The 20,690-nt window shown below is 44.4% G+C and overlaps 1 protein-coding gene across 1 annotated transcript in view; it reads right to left on the bottom strand.

Annotated features, from left to right (window-relative positions):
• The window catches only part of Col22a1 (collagen type XXII alpha 1 chain), a 226,488-nt gene that overhangs the window by 62,493 nt on the left and 143,305 nt on the right, over window positions 1-20,690 (bottom strand). Inside the window, exons 41-45 of the mRNA XM_026782418.1 lie at window positions 14,692-14,727; window positions 12,732-12,785; window positions 11,594-11,638; window positions 8,314-8,361; window positions 2,801-2,914 (exon numbers count right to left, since the gene is read on the bottom strand). Coding sequence (XP_026638219.1) covers window positions 2,801-2,914; window positions 8,314-8,361; window positions 11,594-11,638; window positions 12,732-12,785; window positions 14,692-14,727 — 297 coding nt within the window. The remainder of the gene's footprint in view (window positions 1-2,800; window positions 2,915-8,313; window positions 8,362-11,593; window positions 11,639-12,731; window positions 12,786-14,691; window positions 14,728-20,690) is intronic.

Genomic DNA, 20,690 nt, shown 5'->3' with positions numbered 1-20,690 from the left:
GTGTCCACTGTGTATGCCCATGTGCCTTGTATGTACACATACATACGTGATTATACACGGGAGGCACTTTGCTATGGCTGTTCTTGCCTTATCACACCTAGAACATTCCATTCGGCTGTGAAGAGGGGCTTCCCAGGGGGCAGGATGGGGATCACGGATAGCCACCAGCTCCTCCAGGAGGAACAGAGCTGAGTGGATCTGAACTCCAGAAGGGATTGAGATGCAGTTGCTCGGGGTTTCCAACCCACAGAATGGACATCCCCGGACCGGCACTTTGATAAGTCTGTTGTGGGGAGTCTTGGAAGGACTTCTCTAAAACCCCCACAGTGATTTAGAGCTGTCACCCCGAGAGCCACCTCCTGGCAGCACCCCAAAGTGAGGGCTCCTGAGAGTAACCAGACATGTTCAACTTAAACAGGAGGCTACCTGCCCATCTTTTTTTGTCCTTCCTTCTTAATTCCTTCCTTTATCCATTTGTTTGTTTATTTTGGTTTTAAAACTAATTGTTTAGCATGCAAAGTAATGGACTAAGTTGTGGTATGGTCATATCTATGTCATTATACTTTATTCTTAGTTACCCATATGCTGCCCTTCCCTGCCCCAACATCACTGGTCCCCTGTCTCCTGCAACAACCCTGCTTCCATGTATGTATCTCATCACTGTCTCCTTTTCCCTATCCCCTATCCCTTTCTTTTCGCAGGCCTATAGACTAAAAAAGTTCTTTGTGTTATTAAAAATAAGTCAGGAGAAGAAAGATCTATGAGAATCCAACATGCCCACTTGACAGCCTGTAAGACAGTGTATGAGCAATGTTACAAACAAATGCATGTTTGCCTTGATAACCTGATCACCTGGGGAACTGAGCCAAGGGCACACATTCTAACTCAAAGTGGCTCTAGGATTTGTTTTGTGATCCTAGTTTCACAGTATATAGGGGAATGGCTGGGTTTCCGTCATATATGCATAGGCTCAATGCGCCTACATGTCTGGACCTCTGCGAGGGAAGCAGACAGTGCTTAAGGCATGGGAGAAAAAATAAAGACTATATTTCAGATCTGTGTTTCTATCTGAGCCATATAATTATGGAACTTTTTATCAATTAGAAACTTGACTCTCTCTTCTGATAATAAGAGAAGAGACCCCCTTTAACCCGCTCCCTGAGCAGGCCCTTTGGATAATGTCATGATGAGTTCTCACAATGAAAAGTACCCAGCTCATTTTCAAAGCTAAATGGGTGGGGTTTTTTTTGACAGATTTTTAACCCAGGAGTGTCGTTCTCAAGGGTCATCTCTCAAAGACAATCAGCAAGGAAATGGATCTCACATCCAGTTTCTGTAGAATCCCAACACAACCCACACTCCAGTTGTATAACTTCCTCCTATCACACAGAGGGGAAATACCCTCTCAACTCCAGATAAAGCCAATCAGCCAACCCGGTGCCAGGGTTACCAGGTAAATCTAGGGCAAGAATGTATAAAAATGGTGTTATTGAGAGAGTCCTCTTATGAAATGGCTTACTGTGGCTTACCTTGAGAAAATGCCTACAATGTTCGGTTGGCTCTCCTGGCTACATGAAGTAGGAGCTCTCTTTGCCTTAGCCAACTCCTAACATATTCCCTACAGTGTCACACATTGTGGCTGGATGCTTATTTAATATCAAAACTTTTTTCCTTTTCTGCTTTTGTGGAGCAGTTTTCACTGCTGGAAATGAGATTTTGCTCTCAGTGTTACCCTTTCACCATAGGAAAAGAGACCTATGCCCTGTTCTACCCAAGCCAGCCCATGGATTTCATGAGAACCGGGACTCGAGCTTTTTATTTTGGGTCTCTCTACATACTGACCAGCATACAAAATACACATTTTTGTGGAGTAGGGGAATGACAGATGCCCTCACTATGAGTCTAGGCTGGGCTAGAACTTACTATATAATACAGGATAGCTTCAAACCTGTGATCCTCCTCTTCTGTCTCACAAGTGCTAAAGTTATAGCTGTGTAACCACTGTGAAGTGCTGTGAACAGCTGTGAAGTGCTGAAGTTACAGCTGTGTACCACTGCCTCTTAGTACACTCTTTACTGAGTATTGAAAATACGTAGTGAAGAAGTGAATATCTGGATAAATGGGTGAGAACAGCACATAACAGTCTATATTAGAAGAATACATTTATTATCCTAAAGGAAGGAATCTTTATGTACACACTACTAATGGTTGGCTTCTTCTGGGTTAGTCTTAATTCTTGGTGTCATCAGATATCTTGATATGTACACAAGACACCGTAGCCCTGGTGTGTGCCTCTGCCCTGCCTCTAAGAGATGATAACACAGGGAAGGGAATCTCAGAAACCTAAACCCAGAAGGCCACAACTAAATCTGAATTGATTTATCGCCTCTGATCTGGTTCTCTATAAACATACTAAAGAGCAAGAGGATCTGGAAGGCAGAGTTTGCTCTGGGTTTCCAGACTGCTGGCTCTGAAGAAGCCACAGTTTCTTCAGCTTCTGGGCTTTGTCTGTGTGAAGGTCTGCTGTGGCGGCGAGCACATACTCGATCACTCACCATCAGATAGAGGGAAGGAAAAGAGGCTGTGGGAAAGACCCATCAAAGGAGTGCAGATTTCTAGACATCACCATACACTGGAATGCCACAGGCAGTGTTTTCATTAAGTGGTAAAGATCTGCAGATAGCCAATCTGCTGTCCTTGCCCTCCCCTGTGATCTAAACAGTCCCCAAACCTGAATCCATCAAGACAGTAGAATTCTTCATTGCAGGAATGGAGCCTTGCTCCGCTCCCTTCTCCTTACCTTTTTGCCTTCTGTCCCTTCTCTCCCTGGCTTTCCTGGGAGACCTTTGTCTCCTTTGAAACCTGGAAGACCTGGGAGGCCTGGGGGACCAGGAGGGCAGTCGTGGCACACGTCCTTAGAGAAGAAAATGAAACGAAGTAAATAGTGCAGCTACTTTCAAGGCAAAGTGATCCCATGTCCTTCCCCTCTGGGTGATATTTGGTTATAAAAGCTAACAAAGACGGAAAAATAAATTGATGGATTGTCATGGCCCAGGCGCTTTGTGTCCAAATTTATTTCAGCACAAATATATCTAAATTGTTATCCCATTTTTCTCTAGATCTAGCCAGTCACCTGGTTGGAAGTACGGTCTGAGAAAATAATGTCAAAATGCATATAAAAATGCCTATGGGCATGAACAAAAACATTAAGAGTGCACACTGAAGGCAAATATGTCGCATTACTAGAAATAGAATGCTCTGCCAGGAGGACAGAGGCAAACAAAGCCTGGAGGGAAAAGTCTCTGTGGTGTGCCAAGAGAAAGTGGCTTCCTAAGAAAGGAGAACAAAGGGGCCGCAGGCACCTAGCACAGTCTGTCCTGGCTGTGACACAAAGCCATGCTCTGACTCTGCTTAGCACTGTTCTCTTCCCAGGGCAGGCATTTCATAAATGTTCCTGGGAAGCCAGATTTGTTCCTCGTCAAGACAGGGAAATGCTGTTCCTGGGGCAAATTTAAACTTTCATACCTGTCTGTGTCACCTCTAGATCTGAAAAGCTCACAGCAGGCTAAGTACCAAGTCACATGATTCCACTCCAACACCCCTTTCTTGGAGTATCTCCTCCTAAGTTCTTTTATTCATCCTCCCATCCTCCCCCGTCTCTCTTCTTATAGTAAAATCAAATAGGCTAACACACAGCAAACACTAAGAAGACTGGGACCAGGTAGACAATGCCCAGGACATTCAGCCATGATTACTGGCCCGTTATTCCTTCCGAGGAAGCACTCTTGTCAAAGATACCAGCAAAGCCTCTGGTCTGATAAACACTGTGCTGGGCTTTGAGACCACTGACTGTATGAACCTGAAGGCTGGTTGACGTTAACCCATGCACTTGCTAAGGTCCACTGAATGCTCTGTATGGAAGGGCAAATAAAAATATGTGGGCTCTCTGTGGGTTCACACTCAGTGACCTACAGTCTAAAGCAAATCCACATTCACCCAGGTTGACCTCTAGTTTCAGAATGTAGGTTTTCTGTTGGAAAGGCAAGCTCTCCTTTCTCCTGCATCTCCCCTATGTAATCTTCAAATATACTTTACGCATCTTCTACTCTAAGCTTCCCTGATGGCATCCACACAGGAAAAGCTCATCGTGCTCCATGGACTTGTCTCACTATGGGGTAGTCCAACTGTAACTCCATTATCTCCCCCACAAAGTGGAGAGAGTAGAACAGTCTAGAACTTCACAGGGCCAGTTCATAACAAATGGTTTCCATGGTGCTGAGGTTAATAAATGAACCAACTATCTAATGGACCAACTAATCTATCACCAACATTTTCATGTCCTCTTCCACCGTAGTTCAGTGTTGAAAAACTCACTGAAACTTTGGAAGGTATATAGCGTAACAGTTGGAATATATGAAGTAAGGAGGGGGTAAGGTAAAATGGAGCAAACTACATTTCCTAGTTTATTTCTTTTAAAATTAGAAAAGCAAAGAAGAACTAGGCTTTCTATCTGAGTGCTTTTAAATGAGATACATCAATGGACTATTGTGTCAATGGATGGATGTACAGATGGATGGCTATAGGTGTCTATGGCAGATGGATATAAGGGTGGGTGGATGACTGGGAGATATAGATAGGTGGGTGGGTAGATGGCTACTGGATGATATTTCAGTGAGTGAATGGCTGGAGGGAAGGAGGGAGGGAGGGAGGGAGGGAAGGAGGGAAGGAGGGAAGAGGTAAAAATGAAGCTTGCTTGATGACAGCAAGCCACTGAGATTATTTTCTTGGAAATATAAAATCCTTGCCACTTTTTGTTCCCAGAAAAGCTTTAAGCTCAGGTCTTCCCTAGTGGAAGGCTATGCAAGGCTGTCCCCTGAAGACCAGAGATATCTGCAGTCTCAGCTGTCCCAAGTATGAAGGCTAGACTCAACCTACTGGAGCAGTTTAGAACAGCAGTCAGCACAAAGAGAGAGGAATCCTACCTACAGTCCTACTGAGGTTCTCCTTGGCTGTTGACACCCTAGAGCCCCAATTTCTCTAGATCCTACACACCTTCAGAGGGTGGGTCATATATTCTCTGAGTTTTGAGAGACTAAACAGGGTCTGTTATCCAATCAGATGGGCTTGACCAGGCCCCGCTGGCATATAACCTATCACTGGCATATGATCTCACAAGGCTTCTGCCCACTTGGCATATGGGCTCAAATGTATGAGCCTCAATCTTCTTGCTTACGAAATGAGGGCCTCCAAGTCTAACAATAAGCAACAATAAATGATGGGGCAAAGGTGGCTCACAGCTTGTGGGAGTGGCCAACCAATGACTGGTTTAACTTGATGTCCAAGCGATGAGAGGGAACCCATGCCCAAAACTACCTGGACAGCCAGAAACCAGAAGCTGGATGACCTAGAGACCTACACAGAACTAAAAACTGGCCAAAAAATAATGATATTCAGCTGTACTCATAGATTTGTGCCTTGCCCAGTCATAAGAGAGCCCTCCTCTAGAAGCTGCAGATACCCATACTTAAACATTAAGGGCACTCAGGAAATTCTACAGAAGATAGCGAGAAGGCTTCTAAGAGCCAGAGGGGTCAAGGACATCAGAACACAGCCCATAGAATCAACAAAGCAGGGCTCATAAGCGCTCAAGACTGAAGCAGCAATCACAGCGCCTGCATGGGTCTATGCTAGGCCCTCTGCATACATGTTATGACTGTTTAGCTTGGTTTTGGGAGGTCCCATAACAGTGGGAGTGAGGGTGTCTCTGACTCTTTTGTCAATTCTTAGGATCCTTTCCCTTCTACTGGGTTATCTTGGACAGACTTGATATGAGGGTTCGGCCGATTCTTCTTGCATCTTTTTATGCTATATTCGGTTGCTATCCCTGGAAGGCCTGCTCTTTTCTGAAAGCAAATGGAGGAGCAGTGGATCTGGGAGAGGGGAGGAACTGGGAGGAGTGGAGGCAGAGGAAGCTGCGGTTGGAATGTACTGTATTAGAAAATAATAAATAAAAAAAGAAACCAAATATTGTATTTAAAAAAAACAAATCAAAAAAGAATGGAAAGTGTCCAACATCTCATCAGGCACAGAATGAGAACACAGTGAAGGGTTCATGTGATTTATTATTTTACAGCCTAAATCTGATGCCTTGCTCCATTTACAGACTCATCCACTCCTCAACCTCCTACTCTATGAAAGGAAGTCAGTACTGGAACACTGCCCAAGAATTTAGGGGAGGGGTAGATAATCAGGATTTATAAATGGAATCATCTCATGAAGGCACCCTGAGGCTGGGCTCCCAGGGCACAGATCTCACTACAGAAGTCCATCTCATAGGGCATGTCTTAGATGGACCTTCTACCTAGGCAGTGTCCAAACTGCCATGATGAGATAGGGGCTGTTCTAAAATGTTTAGGTGCCGTAGTGAGTTTTGTAATGAAAGATACCTCCTTAGTCCCCAGTCACCTAGACTAGACTGTCAGACTTTAGCCTCTAGAATCACAGTGGCAGCAGACTCCAGAATCAGAAAGCTAAAGATGGCCAGCTCCGCAGCTCCAGCCAATCCCAAGGGGGCAGACTGCAGTAAGAAGTTTTCCAAGCACAGGGCATTTGCCCTCACCACAAGTACTCATGCCTCTGTGTTTCCAGATGCCCAGATGAACACAACTGCATCCTGAACAGCAGCTGGAGAATCAGCCCTGGATTAAGGTCTGACTCAGCTCTGTGTCATTGGGGTGTGAGGTTTGACCCTTGCAGCCACACCCCCTCCTGCTGTCATTGGCGCACAGATCAGGATAGTCAAAGGTTTAAATCCTGAGAAGTAGGGGATGATACAAACCCAGGTCCTCACAGAGCCTGAAAACCAGGAGAAACTATCTAATAAAAGCCTTTAATAAAGTTCAAATAAATGATAATGTAATCTATTTAATGGTTTAGAAAGCATCCTATCAATAAAAAATCTATAAAGATTAGTCTACTCTTATTTTCATAAAATTTAATTTTTCCATCAATATATCTTAGTGTACATGAAGATTAAAAGCCTCAAGCTTATAAGGTATTTTGGGTTTTTTGTTTTGTTTTGTTTGTTTTTCAGTTGGGTTCCTATGTTAACCAGAGACCTTCTGCTGTCATCCAGTGGCTTTGAGAATACAGGAAGTAGAGACCTATAGCCACGTGAAATACAGTATTGCGACAAAGGCTTGGAGAAGAGCCAGCCAAGGGCCCTCTACTCCCAACGCCACGATCACAGTGTTTCCTTCTGAACATGAATCTAAAGCTGTTATAGCCCTGCCCAGCTCTTCACCAGTCAAGACTCAAGGCCCTTAAGCAAAGTGAAGCTCCATAACTTGGCTTCTGGGGATAACTCTGACCAGATCCCATTTGATTCTGCTCCAGTTATGGTAAGTGCTTTGTATCTCTCAGGAAAAAAAAAAACCAAACATCATTCTGGAAAGCGGGTAAGTAGCCCATCAAGTCAGGACTGTGACTGCCCTTACTTCCATGGGCCTGCCTGTGCTTCTACCTTTGAGCCAGCAGGATCCAGAAACCAACTGTTTGGCTCTGCCTCCTGCCAGCTTCCAAAGAGAAGACATTCTTCAATAGGCCAAGTCCAGTCTTTGACTATGAACACTGGATTCTGTCTCTGAAGCAATCTCTTCTATCCATCGAGCCTATTTATGTGTCTAATTTCATATATGCAAAATGGTAACATGAGCATACCTACCTCATAGAGGCTAAATTTGAATAAACAATTTCCATCAAGCATTTCGACATTACTCCATGGAGAACTTTCAGAGAACCTTGTGTTTGCACTGACCCATAAGGTAGCTCCCAGCCACATGGGGGCAGCAGGTACTTGTAATATGCCTAGTATGACCAAGAACCTGAATTTTAGTTGAACTTAATTGTAATGTAGGTAGATGCACGAGGTTGCTGGAGTGATGGCTCAGGACTTAAGAGCACTGATTAGTCTTCTAGAGAACCCAGTCTGATTTCCAGCATCTACATGGTTCACAATCATCTCCCATTCCAGGAAATTCAACACCCTCTTCTTGCCTGTAACGGGTACTTCACGTACATAGTGCACATTCATACATACAGGCAAAATACCCATACACATAAAACAAAAATAAGTAAATCTTTGATGTCAGTAGTTGGTTGCTGACATACTGGATCATGTGGATTTAACAGACACTGGTCACACAATGGTTTCATAAAAGACATTGCTGCTGCTGTTCTTAATACTATAGGATATCTGTTCAAGGGTGGGAAGGGTGTTTTGAGGCACAATTATCAACACACATGCATTTTTACCTTTACTAACAGATTTATGTCCTCTGGAGACAGCAGTGAAGAAGGGCCCTGTCAAAGTAAAAACAGGTAAGTGCAGACACGCATGCAGACATACAGTATCTTCCATGCATCTTCAGAGGATGAACGGCCTTCAAGAGTATAAGCGATGACTCCCAACAGATTTGAGCAATCATAGGATGCAGACAGGTCTATCAGAGTCCCGAGCCTGGGACTCACCAAAGGAGACCATGCCAAAGTAGCAACTACCCAGGCTGCCTAGTCCTGGACATATCTGAAGGACTTCAGGCCTTCCTGTCCCCAGTCTCCTCATGTTGTCCCTTTATGTTCTCCCTCCCTGCCTCATCAAAGCATGATGGGTCACACAAATACGGAACAGACTGCCTCCAATTCACCTGCCATGAATTTTTTTAGGTAGCCAATACTTATTGCTGCTAATCATTAATGGCCTAGTATGAATACAAACCAGTGTCTTCTTTTCTCATGGATGAAAGAACACTTTAAACGCAATCCTCTGTTCTGAGTAAGTCTCTGGTTCTGGAAAGGGGGTCTGAGACATGTCTGAAGGTATGTGTGCAAGATGCTGCAGTCACCGAACTCACAAACCCACTGAGTCGGAACATGTCTTACGGTAACTATAGCCAACCTGCAGCACAGGGCAGGATAAGAACTCAGATTGTATTGGGCACAATTAACACGGGGTGAATGGAAACAAAGAAAACCGTTATAGGTGAGAAGGATTCGTAAGTATTCACTAGGGATTGGATGTCTCAGCTGCAAGCTGCAGACTGTGCAATGGGAAGAGGCACACTGGGAGGACTCCAGAGACAGGTCATGGACTCCATCCCATATCGTGAGAAGCCTGAGCCATCATCATCTGTAGCAGTGATTCCTGAAGAGGGGAAGGCCGAGACAATTCTTCTACAAGTTTCCATTTTCCCTAGCTCAGAGGCTATTGTCTCACCGTGCAACTGACAAGCCATCTGACTATTTCACAGAATTACCCAGTAAGTGTCTACAGAGGGTTTATGTTGTCTTCTGTGCTGAGAAGTTCAACAATTCATTCAATCAACTCTGTGGACAACTGTGTGGTTTCTGAGAGATGTTGGGGCTAGAATTACTTAGGTTTGGTAGAGTTACTAGTCTGGCAAGGAGAACCCATTTAGCATGTAGTTGCTAAAGATAACACCAGAATGAGGCACTCCCTTGCCTCCAGTTGTCAGAGTGAGACACTCTGGAGAGAAAAAAAATAAATCTGATCTTCTAATAACAATTTATTAACCTTTTAATTTAAAAGGGGAAAGTCTTAGTCTGAGGTCTTATGTGTTTTCCTGAGAATGTCATGAGTTGGGGAGGGGAGTCTCATATAGCTCACAATGAGACATCCTGAGGCAGGTGACCCTGTACCTTTATGATATCTTGCACTGATATCTTACACGGGCCCTTTGAGTGTATTGGCCATTATTTACAGAGTGACAGAGAACAAGGGAGGAATACGGTCACCAGCAAGGCTTTCTGATGACATCACCAAGGGTCTTGTTCCTCTCACTTATCTGAAAGCCCCAGGGGAGCTCTGAGGAAAGTCATTTTGGCTTTGTGTGGACATGGTAACCTTAGGGCACGGGACGTGAGATGCACAGTAGGGTGTCGCAGATGCCTTTCAGGAGTTGACCACTTGCAGATTAGGCCCAATGACATTAGGAACCACATGGTGGCATGTGTTAGGCCAGAGGATAGGTAATCTATACTCACCAAGAGTCTCCTTACTTCTGGCCAGCTTCTGTTGCTGGAAACACTGATTAGAACTTATGGAAAAGTCACAGTGCCAGCGACTGACACGGAGATGCAGATGTTAGGCCTGGCCTGAAGGTGAGACAGCTCTATAGGCCACTCACTATAGAGACCCATGAGAGATGGGGCCAGCTGGATAAAGACAGCGAGACACAGCCGCCTACACTGTTTGCTATACTCTGCTAGTTTATCTTTGCAGGGTGATGTCCAGGACTGGTAAGTGGTGGACATGATTTAAACATTATTTAATGCCTCCAGCCTGAGTCTCTCTATTCTACCTGCTTCACTGTGGCCTTGCCCTTTGATGATGGCACAGATTGCAAACAACTTCTCTGGCTGCTATTCCGCTGAGTCCATGGAAGAAAAGAGTTATCTCCACAGTGTGCAATGGGACGCATACCCAGCCCTCTGGAAGTCTTCAGTGATAGGTGTCACAGCCTCCGAGAAAGAACAAGACCCCACTCTGGCTCTCTGCTGTGGCCACCAGCTCTAACAAGATAAGGAGGACTGTATGTACCTTGGGCAATTGTCTGAAACCTGGCCATGCTTGTAAAAAGGACAAGCAACCCTTCAGCCCATCATGAGATGAAGTTTCTGTCGCAGTGAACAACTTGATTCCAGCAGCAGACTGTGGGGTAAGTCTTGAGGCCTGAGATACCTGTCTGATACCCACTTTCTCTTGGACCCTGGTTAGCATCTTCTAATGGTCTGTCTCCTCCAAGAGCTGCCTCTCTCACCCCCAGACCTAATCAGCCTCACAAGTCCTTCCCATGAGGGTCAACAGATGACCTGTTCACCTGGCTAAATCTTTGCTTCTCTGCCACTGCCAATTCAGGGGGTGTCCCAGAAGATGAGGGTATGGTACCTCAGAGACACTGGTTAGACCTCCAACTTGCTTGTTCTCAAGCTAAGGACCTGTCGACTTCTCTTGAACTTTTAGGGAGTCTCCCATTTTCGTGTGAAAGAAAATAATAATTTAGACAGCTCTTAGCTGTCTAAACAGTGCCAACAGGCAACCCAGGCAAATGGGCAAGGAACAGGAAATGGGCAAGGAACAGGAAACGGGACAGGAAATGGGCAAGGAACAGGAAACGGGACAGGAAATGGGCAAGCTTCTGCCCTAGTTCCACATTCTGTCTTCTGTCTTGTTTCATTATATCTCAGGGCTAGCCTGCCTGCTAGCCCATGGCTGAATTGACAAAGGCATTGTCAGGGACTTGGAAGGCAAGAAGATGCCCACCTGTCTCAGGCTAGGTTTTCTGGCAGTGGCTTGGAATGCAGAGCCAGGATCCCACCATTCTAGCCAGCACCTAGCTGTGCAAACACGCCTCCCACCATGGCTTATCCCTGCTCGCGCTGCACCCAGAATCACTTCCCTCTGCCCATTTGTCGCCTTGTTAAAGCCTCTTGGACGGTCTCAATTGCTCTTTATTTCTCGCTGGCACCCTGACTGATATAGTCAGCATTTATCCAGACCCGACAGGTAACATACTGGTTTTCCAGGAGGCCCTCTTTCTCCTGGATTTCCTGGTGCACCCTAGGAGAGAAAAGAAAGCCATCACTATGGTGATAATCTCTATCTACTCTATACAGCCCCCCATCAAACTCTGTCTCTGCCAACTGTGATTTAGCTGGGGAGGAATTCACCCAGCTCTGAAAATGAGCCCTGGTTGACCTTCCAAATGACAGTAGGAAGTGTATAGGGCAAAGTAAGGCTTTCTGTAAGTCCCATCCAGAACCCCAGACTAAAACCACCTTGTGCACATTCACACACAAACCTGTCTTACACTTTTATTCCAAATATAAGGACTAGGGGTGAGTAGCTTTGAGAGAAAATGTTTTCATTGATGACTGGCTATAAGAATGTAAGAACGACAGGGGAGCGGTTAAAAATGGATGTTGGGGAACAAGGCCTAGAGGGGTTTTCTTTTCTGACTCAGAATCCAAGGAGGGGAAGAAGATTGGATTGCCTCTGCCTAATGGAGACTAAATGGGGACTACAGGGGCACAAGCAAGGAAGGAGATAAGCGAGTGAGTACCACTGCTTACATGCATCTTTGTCCTATAAAAACTCATAGCTGCCATTTGTTCATCTTGCCAGTGAGTGCAAACTGAACAGCTCTGGTGCCAAGCATGCTACTGAGTATCAGGGACCTAAAGATGCTTGAAGACTCAGGAAGTTCAGAGCTGTCTGATCAAAGGCCAAGAGATGAATACTTTTGACTGTTGTCATTGTCATAAAAGGGTTTTGTCCCAAGGGGCCTCAGCTGAGTCTCTGTAATTCCCTTGAGGAGAGGAGGCTAGAACAGGACCAGGAAGTTGTTCATGGAAGAATCAGGACATATTTCATAAGACAGTGAGCAAGAAATAAGAGACAGTGTGTGGAGACCCGGGAGTATCCAGGGTTCTGAAAACATGATACAAAGGCTTAAGAAAGAAAATCAATAGTATGCAAAGAGCCACAATTGACAGAAAATAAAATAAATAAGCATCCTGGGGCTTCACAGAAATCCTTGACTGAGCGAGGATTTGGTGCTAGCCATGTGGACAAGGGAGGCCAGGAGATGGGAGGTGAGCTCACAGAGGAGACTCTAATCACTCTCTAAGCCCCTGGCTTTTCTCTTACTTACATCCTGGCCAGCTGGTCCCTGGGGGCCGGGGAATCCCGGTAAACCTCGAGATCCCTGGTGAAACAGAAGAAAAGACAGGCTCTGACTGGGAGAAGACAGGATTCACCTTCGGATTCACCTTCGTCTGACAATCGTTGGTTGTGACTACACAAATGAGCTGCTGTGGGGAGCCACAGTTGGTGTGAACTGTCAACAGAGCCTACAATCACCTCAGAGATGGGCCTCTGGACATGCCTGTGGGGGTTATCACAATCACGCTAAGTGATGAGGGAAGACCGGCTTAAATGTGGTCAGGGATCCTGGGCTGTAGAAAATGATGGTGACCATAGCACTAGCTCGCGTTCACATCTGTCTCGTGGCTGTGGATGAGGTGTGAGCAGCTGCTTCCTGCTTCTTCTGCTTTGATTTCCCTGCTACAACAGACTGCACCTTGAACAGAGCTAAGGTCAGTCCTTTTCTTCCTGAGGTGCTTCCGTCAGCAGCACGGACAGACATTCAATAATAATGCATGTGTCAAAGGCACGCTGATCACACCCTAATGAACAGGACGTGCTCTGTGGACATCTGTATTCCATGTGCAGACACAACACTCAGAGAAACCCTCCCTGGGAGTCTGACATGATCCCTGGGCATTGGCCCCGTGCTAGAGTGGATGGCACAACTTCTGTGGAGAACCAGGTCCGGGTATCTGTCCAGAACGCACCTCCTGTGCACCTTGATGACAGCCAGCCCCTTGAGCTCCTCATTGGTTATATAAGTTTCTTGGCACAAGGCCCAGCAAAAAGTTCGGCTTGTGCATGACACTGATCGCTTTCTGTAAGTCCACTCTCTCTCTGTTGACATTTCCTGGGCAACAGCAGAGAGCGGCACAGGCAATGGATCTCATCCCCTTAAATTTACAAGGGAAAAAAAAAACAGCTCTTCTCAGGGCATTGGCTGAACTCACACTACTGGCTCTGAGGAGGATATCTTGCCTCCTGTGGAGTCTTTGTGGACCTCACCTCAGACCCACCCTTCATCTGGAGTCCAGCCTTCCTCAGCTTTATTTAGCATAATTTGCTTTGAAATTTCTTGGTCATGAACCTCAATTGCTCTGTTTCTTCATCTAGCAAAATAGGACCAAGACTCACTGCCCTCTCCTTAACCAGAAACCATGAATGAAACATTGCTTTAAAATATGTGCACATGGGCTGGAGAGATGGCTCAGTGGTTAAGAGCATTGCCTGCTCTTCCAAAGGTCCTGAGTTCAATTCCCAGCAACCACATGGTGGCTCACGGCCATCTGTGATGGGGTCTGGTGCCCTCTTCTGGCCTGAAGCCATACACACAGACAGAATATTGTATACATAATAAATAAATAAATAAATATTTAAAAAACAAAATAAAATATGTGCACAGAGCCAAAGGCTGGGTATCAACCCCGTTGTCATCACGCAGCTCCTCTGCTCACGAGGTGACTTAGGAGTGGAAGACACACCAGCCAACATTCAGTGAGTGCTTGAAAGCGGCAAAGAACAATTGTGGCTGCTCCTGAGAACAAACGCACCCTGGCAGCTCTTCTGGTGTGTTAGCATCAAATCAGCCCAATGAACTCCCACAATGGCTCATAGGTATCGCTGCCTCCATCTTACAAATCAAGAGGAAACTCTCTCATATGTTCTTGGCTCTGTGTCTGGGTAAAGCCAGAATTAAAAACAGTTCAGGCTATTTGATTAAATTCCCTAAACTGGGGCTCTACTTATGTAGTGGAGAGATGCTAAGAGGTGAGCCAGTCTCAGTGTGTCCAAATATGAAACAGTTGCACTGAATTAAATGATCTCACCACTCCCTTTCTCCCCATATGTCCCACAAGTCTATGCTCGCATTTTGGAGAGTCTGCCTAGTGTGAAGCATTTCTAGTAACTTTTGATTGTCTCTAATTTAGAAGTGTTGACAGTCCTCCCTTTAAAGCATACTATACCGGGGGTCCTTTGTCTCCTGGTTGTCCTGAAGGGCCCTGAGAAAAGAACAAACAGATTAGCAAACAAAATAGGAAGGCTCATTTCAACATTTCAACATGCTGTGGGCATTATTTAAGAACAAAAACAAAACAGGGCCTCATGGAGCCAAGGCTGGCCTCAAGCACTACGTAGGTAAGGAAAACCTTTAACACTTGATCACTTTGCCTCTACTTCCCAAGTTCTGGGCCTAGAGACATGCACCACCAACCTGTTTTGTAAAGTTCATTGCTAAGCCAAATTTCATCTATTCTTCCTTGAACAAGTGCTACCCAGCACCCACTGTTAGTACCACATGGCTCCTCAGTCCTGTCCCACCACTTCCCCATACCTTTGGTGTGCCCAGGGTTTCCCACCTTACACACCCTTGGAGAGGCACTGGTTCTTCCTGCCTGGGCCAGATTTTAATTTATCAATGAGCAGCTCTTGGTTTCCCAGGAACAGATCAGCCTGTGTCCTGAGCCTCGGCTAGCAGACTGGTGTTTCCGAATGGAAGGCTGGCATGCCTTGGTATCTGGACTCACATTTGGGAAGGCCTTGCACAGTGGAGTTAGTCGTGCCTCTGTCCCAAGATCAACATGCCCTGCATCTTGCTGGATGTAGCAACTCCCAGAACATGGTTAAGTATTCGCAAGATGGAGAAGAGCTTCCACACAAAGGCCATTGTCCCTGTAATGTGATGATGTGTCCAGAGCCCCTATCATTTTTGTCCCTGAGCAGTCAGACAGTCAAAGAGCTTCGTCTCCAGTGCACTGTGGAGCACCAAGGGAAGCAGATATCCAAAAAGACACTAGAGAGGCAGAGCCCCGAGGACAGTAGGTCTGGGGGGGGGGGAGTTTTGCAGGGCAGGAAATGAGGGCAAGGGCTCTTTAGATCAAGATGTGTGAAACACACAGCAAACAAAGACAAATAACAACGACAATTCAGACATTCAATGGATCATTTAAAAAAAAACCAAACATTTATCTGATTTTTTTTTTTTTTATGGAGGAAGTATCATAGGCTTTGTATGGCAGGGTCTCCACCACAACACTGCAGGCTGCTATTGAGTAGAGCATGAGCAAATGATTCCCACAGACACAGCGCTTCTACACTCTTTCTGTGGACACTGTAAACTGGGCTATGATCATCCGAGAGCAAGCAATTTTCTAGGCAGAGGTATTCCAGCTAATAAATGCCACTGGAATGTGAACAGCATCATTTAACCACTGATAAGTTCTTACCCATTTCTCAAACTTTCACAGCACTCGGTAATGACTGAATCCTTATCCACACACAAGGAAGACTAGCTAAAGACATTCAGAGCTGTGCAAAGGAGGGGACTTTCCACATTTGTTCTCCATGCCAGGAGAAGCACCAGAATGCCCCCCTAACACATACACACACATACACACACACACATGCACACACACTACACATCACAAATATGCCACATACACATGCATGCATACACACACACACCACATCATACACACACACACACACACACACACAGTCTCACATTAGCCCCAGCAGGATGCCTGCATGCTGCACACCTCTATCATCCCTTGGACACAGAGAAGCTGAAGTTGAAATGCAGTACGTAATGAGCTGACGTCAAACAAGCAGGTGAAACTACAGGCTCAGAAGTTGCCCCTGCTGTATTGGCTCAGAGGCCACTGATTTTGCTATCATAATGCATCACGAACCTGAATTTTGTTCACCTCAGGTAGTTTGCAATAGGGCTGCAATATATTATTTAAAGAACTGTAACAAAAGTATGCTTGCCTTTGGCATGAGGAATGCCGCCATTCCATTTTTAGTGTCACGCCTTGTTTTAGAATTAAGTTCTAACTTTAAAACATTTAACTTGCTCATCAAGCCAGGTTCCAAATTACTTTCTTATGCTCCTTGATGGAAGGACTTTGCATTCAAAGTTGTCCATTTTAAATCTTAGCTTTATCAAATATTAGTTGTTTGATTTTATGAAATTATTTTTTATTTTGCTTTTTTTGTTTTTTGAGACAGGGTTTCTCTGTAGTTTTGAAGCCACCTCATGTCTGTACCATAAAAAGCATCCCACAGCTACTCTATGTACTTTCCAAGGTTTTCTGGGCAGTGAAGGAAAGTTAACACAGAAACCCATAACTGGCAAAAGTGCAAAGAATAAAGCAGAATGCTCAGCCATAAACGGGACACCTCTCCTCAAGACTCAAGGACCATCACAGAAGAGGGGGATGAAAGAGAGTAAGGGCCAGGGTCAGGGAAGACCAGACCAAAACAATGTCTTCTGGACATGCCAGGACCACTGTGCTCCTGAGCTGACAGCAGCCGTGGTTGCCTGCATTATATTGAGCCAGTGGACACTCCAACATGGAGGGAGTAGAAGGCCACACCCTCCCAACTGAAGAACCATGGACAGTTGGTGGCTTCTGAGAGAGAGAAAGTCAGTATTTTTTAAGGATGTGGCTCATGGGAGATCAATTATACTCTAATGGAGAGTTCCACACCTGAGTATATGCGTAGCACAACTGGACTCAGTAGACTGTAAAATTATTTTTAAAAAGAGGACGTGGATTTGAGATAGACTTAGAGATGTATCTGGGAGGAGTAAGAGGGAGGAGTAGGAGATGAATATGATCAAAATACAATGTATACAAATATTAATTTTTTAGAAAATCAATTAAAATATTTTAAGGGCCATAGAAGGGGACTGAATAATCATTTCCTTCCTAGTTCTGAAGCCTAGCATCTTTTTGTAAGACTGGGTACTCTGTTGTGGTCTGAGTGTGCAATGGTCCCAGGAGTGTACATGTCTCGACAATTGGTCCTGAGATGATGATGCCATCTGTGCAAGATCTGATAGATACATTAGTGAGGTGGAGCCTACCTGGAGGAAAAGGGTAGTTGCTGTAAGAATCCAAGGGTTATAGCCTGGGATTGATCCCCACCTAAACTACAGTCCCTAGTTGTTGGAAAAGCACAAACAGGTATCTCCTGCTCCTGCTGCTTCAGCTGTGAGCCCACCCCACAGCCATGATGGACTGTATCTCCCAAATGGTGAGCCTGGAAAAAAATCATTTTTCCTTCTGCATTGTCTTGGTTGGTCACAGTGATTAGAAGGGCAACTCACACATAATGAGCATGTTCAAAAGTCATCTTAGCTAACACACACAAATATGACAAACCTAGACCCCTAAACCACAGATGGCCAGGGAGTTACCAAAGACAGCTAAGCTTGTCTCAGAGGACTCAGGGTCAACTTGCACAGCTATGCTCTTTGGGGAATAAGCTAAAACAATTTGAGGGCCAAAAAGATATATGAAAACACAAATAGCATTTAAATTTTTGAGTTCGAGCATTCTTTAAAAATATTCAAGCAAGTCTAATGAGTACTCTCTGTGGAGACATTTAGTGACAGCATTCCATGAGGGACACCCAGCGTTTCCATTCGCACTGGGTATACGAGCTCTGCAGATGGGCTGTAGAGGGGAGAACTTCCCTCTACAGAGAAACGGTCTAGCTAATAAAGACAGAAGAATCAAGTGACAGAACTGCCGTCGCACCAATTTGCAGCCCTTCATGTACTAATTGATGGGGCTTTGGACATCAAAAGGTGTGAACATCACAGAAAAAAAAAAGAACCACCAGACATCCTAGGTGCCTCCTGATGTGCAACAAGCCATCTGTGAAGTCCTGCCAAAAACATCAAACCTGAGTCTGATCAAACCTCTGAACCTGGGTACTGACTAATGAGAGCCACAGGGGCGGCCGCTCCTGCTAAACTGTCTTATTAGCGAATCCTGTTAGCAAGCCAAAAACAAGCCCCGTGGAACAAAATAAGAATAATCCCAACTTTCTCTATAAACAAGTAACAGAATGAAAAGGGGGAGGGACTCTACAAATCAGCCAGAGATCTCTTTTTAAAGAGCAATTGTATTGGTTCAGTTGGCTCTTGTGAGAAAAGCAATAGAGACATGGCGGCAGCATACTTGGCTCTGTTTTCCATGTGTGGTGATGGAGCTCTACTAAACATTTTTAAAGTTCTTATTTATCATAAATACAGTCTAAAAATATGTAGGGGATAAAAGTACATATTCCTGGTCATGATTCAAAGTGAGAGAATAATGTGAAGGCCAAGAAATGCAGGTTCATTCACCATTGTCTGACCATTGAGAGCCTAACAGGCATAATTGCACCTCCTAACTCAGGAGGTGACTGCCTGGCCCCTTTCTGAAGTTAAGATAGCTCGGTGCCTTCCTGACTGGTGGTCAGGATATGTAAATATGCTTCTGCTCCTTTCTTTTTTAACTATGAGATCACCTGGGGAAGGGAGGTCTTCAAAGTACTGACTCAGTACTTTGGACTGGAAAAGATATAGACAGAGAAAAAAGGTGGAGTCAGGAGAAGCCATGTAGCCCCTCTAGAGACAGGCACCAGAAAGGACTTTATCCAGTAAGCCATAGCCACGTGGTTATACACAGATTAACAGAAATAGGTTAAATTAAGATGTAAGAGTTAGCTAATAAGAATCTAGAGCTGATAGGCCAAGCAGTGATTTAAATGATATAGTTTCTGAGTGATTATTCCGGGAGTCTGGGCAGCCTGGAATGAACAAGTAGCTCCCACACACACAACAGACTGGCATGCCAACATGTGCCAACTAAATCCACATAAAACCTGAGAGGACTTGGAAAGGAATTCTAGACAAAGTTTAGTCAATTTTTTTTTTTTTTATCAGATGGGCTCTGCTTGCTGGCAGCATGCTGCACGCAGCTCCTTTAAAAGAGGTGTTCTTGATTCAGGGGTAGCAAAAAAAAAAAAAAGTGTACTTTCCAAACAATGACTTCCTGGTCCATGCTAAAAGCACAAACTCTAGGTCTTTCAGGAGGCTGAGCATTTAAATGGGGTTTGTGAACACAGTGCTACAACTTGCTTAATGGCAACACAGACCTTCTGTAACCTGACACTGGATCTGGGGCAGAGACAATGACTCTCAGAAGCAATAAACAGATTTCCACCATGTTGAAGTGGGCAGGGCAAGCAGGCAGGACCATGTTGGCCCTAAGAAGCAGTCCTGGTTAGAAAATAATTACAGATACACAATAAGACAGATTCAGACATAAAAGTCCTCTAAATGAGACACAGTGTGTTTTTAAAAATGTACATAGGCTTGGGAGAGAGAAGAAAGGAGTATAGAGAATTATAAAAAGAAGTATATTTTTTTAAAAGAAATCCTTTAAAGAGACAGAGTACAGATAGTCATAGGTTAAAGGAGTAAAGATTACTTGTAGAAAAAGTAATAGAGTAAGAAAAATAAGCCACATAAAGATGGAATATATACAAAGATTCTAGATTATGTATATTATTATATTTTCTTTGAATTTTTTGACTGTGAAGGAACTAAGTACAGAGAGAAATTTTGTTGTATAGGCTGCTAAGATAAATCAACCCATATATTTTAAAGGTATCATAATTCTGAAATTTGGGTCTAAGGATTTGTGACTTTGGAAAAGAGGTTCTTCTTTTGTTTCCATGGAAGATGAGAATCTGTGGATTTCTTCCAGACGAATGTGGTTTGATGGACCATGACCCCCTGAAAGACCACAGTGAACACCCACAAAAGTACTTTGCCCAACAAAAAGCAGAAAGCAGCTTGGAGAGAACTATGCCAAAATTCCCAAATATTGTTTATAAATGTTTGTTTACATTTTTAAAGGGGGATATGATATAGATATGAATACTTTGCATTTGTATGGATCTCGGTCTATTGATACAAATTTTAGGTCAATTTTGTTATATGTATATTTATGCTCTTGATTAAGGTATTGTGTTTGTGCAGCTCATTTAAAAATGTAATGTAAAATTAAGAAATAGAGATTAGTAGATAACCATTTATAATAGTCAAGCTTGTAGTCATGTTAGTTAGGTTTTCTAGATATATAGAGAAGTATTTCAGTTAGATAGGTATTATTCAAATCTT

This window comes from Microtus ochrogaster, chromosome 15 (genome assembly GCF_000317375.1).
Source record: "Microtus ochrogaster isolate Prairie Vole_2 chromosome 15, MicOch1.0, whole genome shotgun sequence".
Classification (NCBI taxonomy): Eukaryota; Metazoa; Chordata; class Mammalia; order Rodentia; family Cricetidae; genus Microtus; species Microtus ochrogaster.
The sequence above is the reverse complement of the archived record's forward strand: the minus strand, read 5'-3'. Positions and strand labels throughout refer to the sequence as shown.